Raw genomic sequence first — 13,657 nt, 5'->3', positions numbered from 1 at the left:
ATACCTATGGAGTTCATGTCAGGGCTAGATAAAGAGACAAGAATCAGATATCAATAGGGCTTGGAGCAGTTAAAGTAAAGAATGGAAGCTAGAGCCCATGTACATTACTTAGCACCTCAACTGTCGTATCAAGGATGACACAAGTGTTAAGTATGGAGCTTGATTTACCCCTTGCAAGGTCTTTTGGCTACTCATCTATGGAGCTCAAAATGAGAATACCTATGGAGTTCATGTCAGGGCTAGATAAAGAGACAAGAATCAGATATCAATAGGGCTTGGAGCAGTTAAAGTAAAGAATGGAAGCTAGAGCCCATGTACATTACTTAGCACCTCAACTGTCGTATCAAGGATGACACAAGTGTTAAGTATGGAGCTTGATTTACCCCTTGCAAGGTCTTTTGGCTACTCATCTATGGAGCTCAAAACGAGAATACCTATGGAGTTCATGTCAGGGCTAGATAAAGAGACAAGAATCAGATATCAATAGGGCTTGGAGCAGTTAAAGTAAAGAATGGAAGCTAGAGCCCATGTACATTACTTAGCACCTCAACTGTCGTATCAAGGATGACACAAGTGTTAAGTATGGAGCTTGATTTACCCCTTGTAATTTTCTGTATTAAAAACGCACATTTGCAAGGCTCCCATTATGAGGAGAAGCCATCGTGCGTGAGAAAAAATCACTCGCCGAAAACCAAAATTTTCACGGCCAGTCTCAATCTATTCCCTGAAGATCCATAAGAGCAAGTAGACCTTCAAGAAGGTTTGTTCCTTCCTTCAATGATCTCTTGATCTCAGATTTTGGAGAGCCAGAATCATACGAAAATGTTATGCATCACGAATCCAAAGAAAAATGGGTGAAGAGCATGCAAGTACTCTTTACATCGTAACCAAACATGGGAGTTGGTTGAGTTGCCTAAAGGTAAGCGGGAACTTCAATACAAATGGGTGTACAAGTTGAAAGAAGAAGAAGGTGAGAAGAAAAGGTACAAGTCTAGGCTTGTGGTAAAAGGGTTTTCTCAAAAAGAAAGGTATTGACTTCAATGAAATATTTTCTCCTGTTGTAAAATGAACTCAATTAAACTTGTTTTAAGCCATGTGTCTACTCACGATTTAAATCTTGAGCAAATGGATGTAAATAAAGCATTCCCTCACGGTGACTTAGAGGAGGAAATTTACATGCTTCAACCAAAGGGGTATGAAGTAAAAGGTAGGAGAAAATGGTTTGCAGATTAAAGAAAAGCTTGTATGGTTTAAAGCAAGCATCAAGACAGTGGTACTTCAAGTTTGATTGATGGATGTTGGATCATGGATTCACAAGATGAAACTCAGATCACTGTGTCTACACAAAGAATTTGGGAGATGGGAAGTTCATCATCCTAATGTTGTATGTTGATGACATGTTGATTGCAAGTGCTAACATGCTCCTGACATCAAATATCTAAAAGAGAAGCTATCTAAATCTTTTTCAATGAAAGATTTAGGTGTTGCAAAGAGGACACTTGGTATAAAAATATCAAGAGATAGGACAAAGAAGACAATAAAGTTATCTCAAGAGGATTACATCAAGAAGGTACTAGAAAGGTTTGCAATGCAAAATGTAAAAACAGTTTCTACACCTTTGGCTGGTTACTTTACTCTAACCAAGTATATGTGTCCAAAGACATAAGAGGAGATAGTTTATATGTCTAAAGTTCCATATGGTGCAGTGGTAGGTTCTCTTATGTATGCTATGGTCTGGACAAGGCCAGACATTGCACATGCAGTAGGAGTTGTAAGTAGGTTCATGGACAACCCAGGTAAAGAGCACTGGCAAGATGTGAAGTGGATACTTAGGTATTTGAAAGGACAACAACAACAAATGCTTTGTATTTTAGAGGAATTGATATTGTTCTTCAAGGGTATGTTGATGCAGATATGGCAGGTGACAAATATACTCGAAGGAGAACTACTAGATATGTCTTCATGGTTGGAGGCACAACAATAAGCCGGGATTCAAAGCTACAAAAAGTGTTTCACTTTTTACCACGGAAGCAAAGTATGTAGCATTGACAGAGGCAAGCAAAGAAATTATGTGGCTTCACAGATTCTTAGAAGAGCTTGGATTCAAACAAGACAATTGTGTTTTGTACAATGATAACCACAGCGCTTCATACACACTCTTTTGGAAGAGGGACAACTAAAGCTAGGAAAGGTGTATACAAGTGAAAATCCTATAGATATGTTTACAAAGGTGGTCAACAAGGAGAAGTTGAGATTTTGTTAATCTTCAATCGGCATTTAAGGATAAGAAGCCAGGATGGAAAGCAGTCACAGGTTTGGTTTGGAGATTAGTCTCCAAGTGGGAAATTGTGAAGTATGGAACCCGATTTACCCCTTGTAATTTTCTGTATTAAAACGCACATTTGTAACGTCCCCCACTATGAGGAGAAGCCATTGTGCGTGAAGAAAAATCACTCATCGGAAACCAAATTTTTTTTACAGAATATTCCTTTTCGCCGAAATATTAAGGTCGGCGGCCGAAAAGTGGTCGGTCGGAAAACGGTCGGTCGTTTGGCCGATCAAGAAGGGAGTAAGAAACACAAGCAGGAGAGAAGTAGCACCATTAGCTCACGCTGTGTTTCTATTATTCAAAATAACTTACAAAAATTGACCTTTATACCTTAGCCAAGGTTTCTTTGATCAAAACTAATAATCTGGGAGGTCTAACTAGAGATAAGTTGATCTGGAAGATTATAGCCCTGGCTCATCGATTACACTATCCATCTGGAAAATAAGAGTTACAACATTCCCAATTTATCAAAAGAATAAGATTTTTTATAATAAAAGCTCCTGAAAAATGTTATCAAAAGAATAAGTATTTTTATAATAAGAGTTACAACATTCCCGATTTGAGACCTAAGCACACATTCTTATGGTCTCAAATCTCACTTTAGGTCAAGTGCAAAAATCATGATGATTAACAGCAATGAGTTTTTGACCTATGAGCACCATTAGCTCATGATGTGTTTCTATTATCTAAAATAACTTACAAAAATTGGCCTTTACCCCCTTAGCCAAGGTTTCTTTGGTCAAAATGAATAATCTAGGAGCTCTAACTAGAGATAAGTTTATACAATCTGGAAGCTTATAGCCCCGTCTCATCGATTACATTATCCATCTGAAAAATAAGAGTTACAACATTCCCAATTTATCAAAAGAATAAGTGTTTTTACAATAAAAGCTCTCAAAAAATGTTATTTGAGTTAGCTTGTTGCTAACATTCCCCCCCTCCTTGACTATGTCGTCCCTTGACACAGCTTCATGGACTAAAGTAGTTTTCAGGTTGACGGTTGGCAAGGTGGTCTTAGCGCGTGTAGAGCTTTCTCATGTCTGCTTCGTCTTTCTTTATCAAAGACTTGCAAAAACTGCATGGTGACTTTGTTTTTAAGTTCGATGGCTGGATAGCCAACAAACCTTGATATAAGGCTCACTGATCATTGGCCCAAAAATCTTTGTCCACCATGTGAAGAATCTAGTATAAAATGCCTCTTCAAATACCAACATATAGCAGGGTAGGAACATGCATCTGGCGTAGAAATCGTAGAGGGCTTCTTCTGAGGGTTGTCCACTCAAATCATAGCATAGACCTTTGTTGCCATCTAGGAAAGACATCCAAGGAGCTCTTGATTGCTCGGGCTCATGAAAAGCTTTTGTTGCCATCTAGGAAAGACATCCAAGGAGCTCTTGATTGCTCGGGCTCATGAAAAGCTTGAACGCATGTGGGCAGCATTCGGCAAATTTTATAGAGCATAGCACATGAGAGGTCAGGTAGACTTTTGAAAAAATTCATGACATCCGTTAGGGTTTTCACCATGTATTTCTCTGTTGTTGTTCCCTACTCTAGAGCTGGCAGTCTGGGGTAGTTGAGCCAAGTTGGTCTCTTCTTCCTCAATGCATCGTATGCCTGCCACGTCCTTACCCTTGGTACAGGACAAAATGTGGAGTCCTTTTGTATTGTTGCAGTGTTGCAGGTGATCTTGTAAATAGAATGAGGTATCTAGAGTTCTTGTTGAGCCAGTTCTTTCTCCATTTAGGGTGGAGAGCATCTGAGCCTTCTGCCTACATATCCTTGTAAAGTCTTTCTTTAACTTGCAATAGCTCCACCTTTATCAATGGGTAGGGTAGTGACTGTTGATGCCATTGAGCATTGATTTGGTTGGGAGTGAGCTGAGTTACATTGACCGAGTATAGAACTCTCAACTGCCAATCCATTTTCGCTTTCCATTCAACATCTACTTCATGGACTATGTGCTCCTTTAATGCATCTTCTTCATCTTTAGAAAGTTGGACCATTGGCACTTGTTCTTTTTTCGTGGTTGGCACTTGAAACTTCGACTCTCCTGATATCCTTTTTGATGGCTTTTTTTCGATATCTACAAAGGAGACTGATGGTATGTTTATGCTTGGCTATTCAAAGGTTCCTGCCTCCTCTTGAGATTTCGTATGCCCTTCTCTTAGCAACTGGTTGGCTCTCCCATTGTTGCAACCGTTTCTACATGCACTATTCATGCTCACGTGCGGGGGTTTTGAGTCATTATCTTTCCGTTTCTACATGCCCTTGCCTATCAGTCTAAGCCCTCTGTTTCTCACCCCCGAGACTTCCATTCGGAAGCACTTTGAAGGGCACTTGAAAATCTGTACCCAACCAAGCTTAAACCCTCCCAAGGTGATGAAGGTCAGCCTATGAGACAAATCGAACATATGTGTGAATCCTCCATCTAACGAGAAGGGGCAGAAGTACTGACAAAATATATTCATGTTGTAAGGGGGAGGGGGTGATCCATGGGAGGCTAGGATATAAGATACATGGTATATGAATGAGAGAGAGAGAGAGAGAGAGAGAGAGAGAGAGGGGGGGGATGTACGGTTTTTTAAAATAAAAATCATTATAATTACACAAAAGAAAAAAACATATCTATTACATACATGTGATACATACATACAAACTGTAAGTGTACATCTTGAGAGAGCACATCAATGAGACTGCCCTTCAAAATCAAAAAATTGAGCCTTGTTTCTATGGCTTCAGGGCCAGTTTGCATATGGTAACTGGCCATGAAAAATGATGTAAGAATGCCCTTTTCAAGGGTGATGAATCATTTTTCTGTTGATTTGCAGTACGGCATGATCATTTTTTGATCAGTGGCTCATTGTGTATGTATTTTTTGGCATGCCCACACATTGATGTGGATATGCTGCTTCTCTTTGGGTATTTTTGGAAATGTTCCAGCTTTCCATGTCAATACTTCTTAATGATTTGTAAAAGCAGCTGAGCGGCAGAATCCTTCGCCTTCTTCACACTTGGCATTGGCTCACCCACACATTCTTCTGTCCAGCCGTGTTCTGTTGTGTGGATACGAACGGAGTATGTGAACCTCTTTGCATGGGCAGGGCCACCTTCGCTGACACACCTGTATCAAACAACAAATATATGTGATAAGTAGAAATACTCAAATAATATGGAGGCCACCTTCATCAAGACAGCATGTGCAAATAGCACACCCAAGTTAATATTGAGGCACAACTCTAATGACTCCATAGACCCACTAAAAGGGCCTTTTGGACTCTATTTAGCATACACACTATACTTTTGACTTTTTGCCAACATTTGATGTGAGAAAATACAGGAGAAGGGCCATTTGAGCTCTTTCGCTTTTGAAGCAGGCCTATGGAACCCACAAAATTCTTCTAAGGACCCCCTAATATCACCTTTAGAGGGTCAATGGGGGAGCCCTCTAAATCCTCTTCCCTCAGGAGTATAACATAGGGCGTTTCCTTGGGGCCAATCGACATTCTCTGGTTACTTCACAAACTGCAAGCTAGTGGCATTACTTCGACAAATTCGTACACACACACTTATGCCACTTTTGCTGGAAGTGTATAAGGTAGTTCATAGTGGTGGGGATTTTCTTTGAATCCGATGTCCAAGCATGTGCTTCAACTGTCTTTCTACATGAATTTGGACTCAGAGTTACTCTGTTTGTCACCAACATATCTACGTGATTGACCTTGGGGGTCTGTGCCCAAAGTGTTTTTAATGAAAGATACTTTCTTTGCGTGAAGGAAAAAAAAGCTTCAACAAACTACTTGAAGCACAGTATCATACAAACTTTGCAGGATGCTGTGGGTATCTTCTCTAAAAAAGGATGAATTGCCATTGAGACAAAAATGTACATTTTCAAAGTTCAGGCTAATGTAAAAGGAATTATCGTTGAAAGAAGACAGAAGAGAATAATTTAGCATCGTTGGAACAATCCCCCTCCCCAACACCCACCCACCCAAGAGACGAGAAATTTTTACTGTCGTAGGAACAATCCCAAGAGACGTCAAGGATCTATCTGACAGGGCTTGAACTCAAGACCTGCTACTCAAGAGGGAATAGAGACGACCAATCAATTGAGCACTTATAAACATGAAAACTTGTACCTGTACTGTGGCATGGGCCATTGTCTTCTCAAACAAATGTCATTTAGCAGCTGCCGTGTGAAGGTCTGATTTGCCTTCTTCTTGGCGTCATCAAGATCTCCAGCTGCCTCAGCAGCTGCTTTTGCTGCTTCCTTCTGGCTAGCCTCTTTTTCTTTAAGCTTCACCAAAGCATTGCGGGCCGCAAGCTTTTGTGCCATCTTCTTTTGTGGGTTTTGCGCAAGCCCAATCTGTATGCCATCTATGAAAACTTCCACAGTGGCCAAATTACCCGTTCTAGAGGACTTATATTCCAGGCCCTCAGCCTGCTGCTGGCAACGTTCTTGGAGTTCTCGAACAGGATGCATTGGAAGAGTATCTTGTGTCACCATTGGTTGCAGCAATGGCTCAAAAACCTGCACATAATTAAGAGAATTTTAATTGGTAGTAGAATTTCATTAATCAATAATTGTATGTATATGTGAGTATTTATGTGACTCGTTATGGGTGTGAAGGGATGAACATATGCTTCCAAACATGCCTGAGTGAGTGTGTGCATGCACTATCATGGCGTATATGCTATAAACAGATCAGAACTTTGAATTCTCCCAACTCACCCTCCACACTTCATCTGCACACAATCCATTGTCGAGAAAAATTGCCCCAGCAATAGATTCTACAATATCTCCAAGCACCTTTGGAGCTTTAAAGTCTCCCAATCCAAATGAATTAACTCCAGGCTTGTCCAATTCCGACTTTATATCTTTGACAAAATCTCGAATCTGCAGACATAAAAACAGCTCTTAGAAACGAACACTCCCTGCTTTGGACCGGAGAAGGGCCGGAAAAACTCCTTTACCTGAGTCTCGAGAGCTGAAGATCCATGCCGCAGATGTAAATGCAATCCATGTTTTACAGCAACCCGGGCAAAATTTTCATTATTTACCGCAGCTGCCCTGAGATCCGTCAATCGGCCAGGAGGAAGGTCTGTGTAGGTGAAGAAGAGATGACTTGTTATTAGATGATCCAGAACAGCATCACCTACAAACTCAAGTCGCTGATAGCATGGTACTCCAGAAGCAGGGCGTGATGCATGAGTGATTGCTTCTACAAGAAGACTTTTTTCTCCGAAAGAATAACCAATAGAAACTTCTAGCTTCTCAAACTCAATACTTCTCAAAACTGTCTCTGGGACAGTACACCCTGCTCTGGCCCTTGTTCCTTCTTCCATGTCATAATGTGATGGAATACCAATCCAGTCCATGAGATGTGTTGCAGCCTTTGGACCACTCTCTACATAATACACTCCAATTAATGCTTCGACGACATCGGCAAGGGTCTTGCTAGATAAGACCCTGTAGGAGCTTAAGTCTCCTTCAATTTCACCATCTTCTGCTATGCTTGGCTCTTCATCGCTGTCGCCAAGCACCTCATACTCACTGCTTTGATCCTTCAACTCCTCTTTAGATTTATCTTTTCGCAGATCAAACATACTTCTCTCAGACAGAAAATCTTCATCCTTAGAATCTTCATCAAAAACAGGAGGCACTCCAGGGGCAGTCCATCTGCATGGTGCAAAACGGTCAGCCTGAATGTATGACTGCAGTCCTTTCTGGAGAGCCTTCTCATACAGAACCATGTTGCTAACATTCTGTTGCCGCATCCGAGTAAGTTGTCCCTCGTGCTTTTGAGGAAACTTCAAGAAAAGCCACCGACTAACGACCCATTTTAAATAAGCATCTCCCAAGAGCTCCGCACGCTCATAACAGAAAGTCTCTTGACAAGACGCAGCAGTCAAAGCCTCCAAAACCTGAGCAAAAGTGAAAAACAACTGACTTGGTATACTACAACAACAGACTTTTGGCTCTTTCACGCAAAATTCCACGAGACATGATGAACTGTCTCTATCAAATGTTCTCATCAAAAGACAAAATGGCTCAGCAACTAAATCTCAGTGCAGTGCCCACCCAAAGAAAAGATAATTACCTTTGATGCAGGTATGCGATAACCAATCTCATGTTTAAGTTGAATGGCAAGTAACATGCTCTCCACTCTCCTCATGATAGATGGTAGACTCTGAGCAGCTCTGATCAAAGGGCCAGGTAAGGGATGAACTATACACAACTCTGGTGGGAGCATTACGTAGTAAGTTTTGTCTTGTCCCTCTTCTGTATTGCCTGCTGCGTAAACATAACCAAAAGACGAGAAAGGCATCTACATATCAGCTATGAAATTGTCTTCAAGGCAAGTATTGTTACACCATGAATTGTGTGAAAATCTCTGGTAAGTCTTGTACCTTCTGAGGATTCAAACCGTGGAGAAAGAAGATTCTTGCAGTGGGAAACGCCCCTTCCTCTAATTAAAGGCTGTTTCTTGCACCTCAAATCTCGTCCATACCTGACACAACACATAAACTTCAAATATTCAGATGTGACAATATATAGTTCATTAAGACTCTATTTACAAATGAATCTTTTGAGTGTTGAAGAATGGATATCCTAGATGGGAGTGGAACAGCTTAAAGGCTCAGGTCTTCCTTTCAGTAATTGATTCAGTATATATGACTCTTTGTTGTTCATATTCTTTGACTGAAACGCATGCAGATAATTTCTTGCCAATGAAAAATATGCAGAGAAATACAAACTTACTTTTGTTTGTAATAATCGGCATAAGAGCTGTACTCTACAGGCCCAAGATATCCATCTTTTCTTGGAAAGGAGCTTTCTGCAGTCATATCTGTACGTACTGAGTCCACATAGAATCTTTTTCCAGAATGAGCAGTGGTTATGATAACCCCAGTCAACTCAGAAATGCTGTGAAAACTATCTGCCATGAGAAGCATTCCATCTCTGGGAGAAATATCACAGACATCCTCTGATATTTCACCCCAAGGTATCAAACCTGTTGCTTTGACGATATCAAATTCTGCAACTGCCCCTCTTTTACCATAGGTGGGATGAGAGATTTTGTTATTTGCAGACAAACTGGACCGAAGTTTGGCAAACGCGTACTCTCTTCGATCTCCACCAAGAGCTCGCTCATCTGTCCCCAAATACACATCTGGACGAGCACGTTGGAGAGGATTATCCCAAGACGAGTTGTTCACAGTATTCTCAATAAGCGACCAGTTTACTGCTGATAAAGTGCCAATCGCTAGAGGAACAAACAGATAAGCCTTTGAAGAATCCCAAGCAGTGGTCACAGGTACAACATCAACATCTAGAACTATGCTCATGAGACGAACATGAAAACTCTTTATCATGTCCACCTGCCAATAAAACCACCTCTCTCTCTCTCTCTCTCTCTCTCTCTCTCTCTCTCTCTCTCTCTCTATCTATCTATCTATCTATCTATCTATCAGATGAGGGCCGACCCAACAGCTTTCATCCGGGTAGCCTTGGCACCAGACCCGCCCATGTACCACATCTTACATCCCCCCATTAGTACAGGATGGAGCTAGATAGCTTGATGCATTCTCATGATTGTACTACCTTGAGCATATAGACATGCATATACCCCTAGAGATAGAACTCCATCCCTCCTCAGATACTCCACTACCTACATTCAGTTCAGTTTTGTATCAGTTTTGTTTCATTTGTCTTTCCGATAGACGGATGACATACACACCATGTACATTTGATTTGTCTCATAGGCCGATTTCGGCCTGACATAGACGTTAAAAATCTTTCTTTCTTTCTTTCTTTCTTTCTCTCTCTCTCTTTATCATGTTCACAAGTGCAGTTTCAGGAACCACGAACAAAACTTTGGCTCTTTGATACTATGGTGGCTTCGGCTATGCTTTATGGGGTCCAGATTTGGGGACCATCTGTGGATCAGGATAATTGGAAGTCAATGGAGAGACCTTTGGTATCTATGATTTCCCGAATGATTAGAGCCAAGGCCTCCGTACCACACGCGATTACCCGAGCGGAACTAGCGGCCCCTCCGATAGAAATTGAAGCTCTTACCAGATCAGTGTCCTTTATACATGGTTTATGGGATACAAATAATGGCCGATATACTAGACTGGTACTCGAATCCTCTCGACAATTGGCAATGAAAGGGGATACATCATGCTGGTATGCGCAACTGTCCTCGTGGTTTCAGAGACACGGGTTCAGTATGGAAAGATTACCCCCCTTCCAATACTCTCTTGAGGCTCCATCACTGGCAATTACACGAACGGAGATTAATAAAATCATCCGACAAGATCTTATACAGTTGGATACTAAGAGGACATGGGTAGACCCTACACAAGAATTGGGCACGAAGATGGCCGACTACAAAGAAAACTTCCTACAACTATCTGAAGATGGATTTGTGATTCGCCCAAGTTACATGGATACCCACCTGTCTCATGGTTTGAGATGTGATATTGGTCAGATTTGTACATCCTCACACCGGTTGGAAATTGAATTTGGCAGATTTAGGGGAATCCCACCTGAGAGCAGAATTTGCAAGTTATGCGGAATGGAGCCGGAGACAGAATTACACTATATATGCCACTGCACAATATACTATGAGATACGTGGGTGTTTTCATTGCCTCTTTAAAGACAGCTTTGGACCTCTAGATAGAATCGTGCAATACCAAGATCAAAGATGCTTAGGCTTGTACCTACTGGAACTACATCGGCACAGGAATAATCTAATGAGAAGACAAAGAGAACTACATCCTCAGAGGCAGATCACAGATTTCTTCGGATCGAGAGAAGCAGGAGTGGAAGGGGAAGCAAGAGGCCAGCAGCCAACACAAAGGAGTACCCACATTCATACCAAAGGCACCCTAATTGACAGAGCGATTGAGCTTAGGAAATCGAGACGACCACGACCAAGATGCAGAAGCACACTTCACCGGAGGAGACTACAACAAAGGATTAGAAGCATTCTAGCCAAACACCCAAGAACGCTCCTAAGAAGTTTATTCAATACTTTGTATTTAGTTTTTCACATTTACCTTCACACTTTCACACTTTGCACTTTTCACACTTAGTACTTTAGTACTAAGGTACCCAGACATTGTAACAGATTCACCACTTTTGTATCAGTTTGGTCTCATAGGTCATTCTGGCCTTTTGAAGACGTTAATATAACATTTCATTTCATTTCTCTACTCAGACATGGTATCAGATTCACCAATTGTAATTTTTTGGTCTCATAGGTCATTTTTGGCTTCTTGAAGACGTTAATATAACATCTCATTTCATCTCTCTCTCTCTCTCTCTCTCTCTCTCTCTCTCTCTCTCTCTCTCTCTCTCTCTCTCTCTCTCTCTCTCTCTCTCTCTCTCTCTCTCTCTCAGACATGGTATTAGATTCACTATTTTTTGTAACTGATTGGTCTCATAGGTCATTTTGGCCTTTTGAAGACGTTAATATAACATTTCATTTCATTTCATTTCTCTCTCTCTCTCTCAGGTCATTTTGGCCTTTTGAAGACGTTAATATAACATTTCATTTCATTTTCATTTCTCTCTCTCTCTCTCTCTCTCTCTCTCTCTCTCTCTCTCTCTCTCTCTCTCTCTCTCTCTCTCTCTCTCTCTCTCTCTCTCTCTCTCTCTCTCGTCCCTGCCTTGCACCCGCTGCCCCCTACTCCCCGCTGCCACCCCTGCTCTCCTGCTACCGCTACCCCCCTTGCTCACGCGCTTTGCATTCCCCGCCCCCCCCACTATCATTAATCAGACACTAGAGGTGGCTAAGAAAGGAGAAGGCAAGGAGATAACGTCCACGTCCACACCCCACTATCATTAATCAAACACTAGAGGAGGAGCAAAGAAGACGTGTGCGCGCTTTACATGTGAGAATTTGCGGTCTTAAAGACAAAGGCAATGTGGACGAAGAGGTAAAAGAACTCATGGCCTTGATGGGGGTTCATGAGCCGACGCACACAAGAGCTTGGAGAGTGGGCAACATAAAGAAAAATGGAAGCAGTGGGGAAACCTCAAAAGAAAGGGCACTCATCCTCCGTTTTCCCTCCATGGAAGCGAATAAGTCCTTGAAGAAAAGGCCAACTCTTAAAGAAACGGGCATTTTTCTCGGGGATGATCTTACCCTCTCGCAGATCGCTCATATGCAGGAAGTAATGCCGGAGATTAGAGCGGCAAGGGGAAAAGGCAAGATTGCCTTTTACCGAGATGGAAGAGTAGTAATACTGGAGCGATGCTCCACATGACGGTGCGAGACTTATGGGACCACACTCAAAGTGGCGGCCTGGAATTGTAATGGATCCATGCGTCTTGATGTGGGTGCTTTTGAGGATAGCTTTACTGGAAGAGACATCATCTTTTACTCTGAGACACACCAGGCCCCTGGGCAATCCATGCCTCACATCAGTGGATACAGATGGGAGACAGCTTACAGACAGGAGACACGCTCAGAGCACAGAGGACGGGGCTCGGGGGGAGTGGCAGTGTTATTTAGAGTGGACTTGCAACCATTGATACATATAGCCGCTAGGGATGAGCAGGCTAGGTACATGTGGGTAAGATTGAAAGCAAAGACAGGCAGATATCTCTACATTGCTATTTGCTACTTTCCCCCGAGTACGTCGGTCTATGCATCACCCAGAGGACAGTCCCCCTTTTCTATTTTGGATGATGACATATGGGAGTTCTCTAGAGATGGTGACATTATCATTCTAGGGGACTTCAATGCTAGGACTGCCCATCACCAGATAGTGTTTTATGATACTTTAGAGGAGATGCTGAGAGAGCTAGATGTTGTAGAGACGGGCCTGTCCAGACTATCACACGATGCGGAATATACTGAGTATGGGCGACACTTGATAGACATAGGCACCGCACATGTACTGGCCATCTTGAATGGCCTACAGAGGTTTCCTGCTTCGGGAGGCTTCACATGCTTCCCACACAGACATGGAGCTAGCACAGTGGACTATGTCATGGCACAACTGAGCCTCATCTCTAGTATCCAGGACCTCACGGTTGGACCCAGACCTGTTGGTGTGGCAGTGGATCATGCTCTTGTATCACTGACCATTTCTTTTCAGTTTAGTGTAGCACACAAGCTACGGGCAGCAGCCCCTACTCGCTACACCTTCACGACGGAGACGGACTCTGTATACATAGATGGGATCTATAGACGCCTGTGCATAGAGGAGGCAGGGCGACCTCTGGAGGAGCTTACTACTATACTGACACAGACACTACATGATGCAGCAGCAGAGGCATACCCACATAACCAGCCTGAGCAGAGATGCC

General features: G+C 42.3%; 1 protein-coding gene across 2 annotated transcripts in view; it reads right to left on the bottom strand.

Moving 5' to 3' along the window:
- Positions 1-4,931: 4,931 nt before the first annotated feature.
- DCL1 (dicer-like 1) overlaps positions 4,932-13,657 on the bottom strand; it is a 193,755-nt gene continuing 185,029 nt past the window's right edge. The window contains exons 15-21 of one of the 2 annotated variants that reach the window (XM_086493338.1): positions 9,090-9,709; positions 8,738-8,838; positions 8,428-8,621; positions 7,301-8,251; positions 7,059-7,223; positions 6,466-6,857; positions 4,932-5,450 (exon numbers count right to left, since the gene is read on the bottom strand). In XM_086493338.1, coding sequence (XP_086349464.1) covers positions 5,279-5,450; positions 6,466-6,857; positions 7,059-7,223; positions 7,301-8,251; positions 8,428-8,621; positions 8,738-8,838; positions 9,090-9,709 — 2,595 coding nt within the window. In that variant the 3' untranslated portion in view covers positions 4,932-5,278. The remainder of the gene's footprint in view (positions 5,451-6,465; positions 6,858-7,058; positions 7,224-7,300; positions 8,252-8,427; positions 8,622-8,737; positions 8,839-9,089; positions 9,710-13,657) is intronic. The other variant, XM_086493339.1, reaches the window with a different exon arrangement.

Source organism: Adiantum capillus-veneris, chromosome 21, assembly GCF_014529385.1.
Source record: "Adiantum capillus-veneris isolate H3 chromosome 21, ASM1452938v2, whole genome shotgun sequence".
In the NCBI taxonomy this organism is placed as follows: Eukaryota; Viridiplantae; Streptophyta; class Polypodiopsida; order Polypodiales; family Pteridaceae; genus Adiantum; species Adiantum capillus-veneris.
This window is presented reverse-complemented; position numbering and strand designations above follow the sequence as displayed.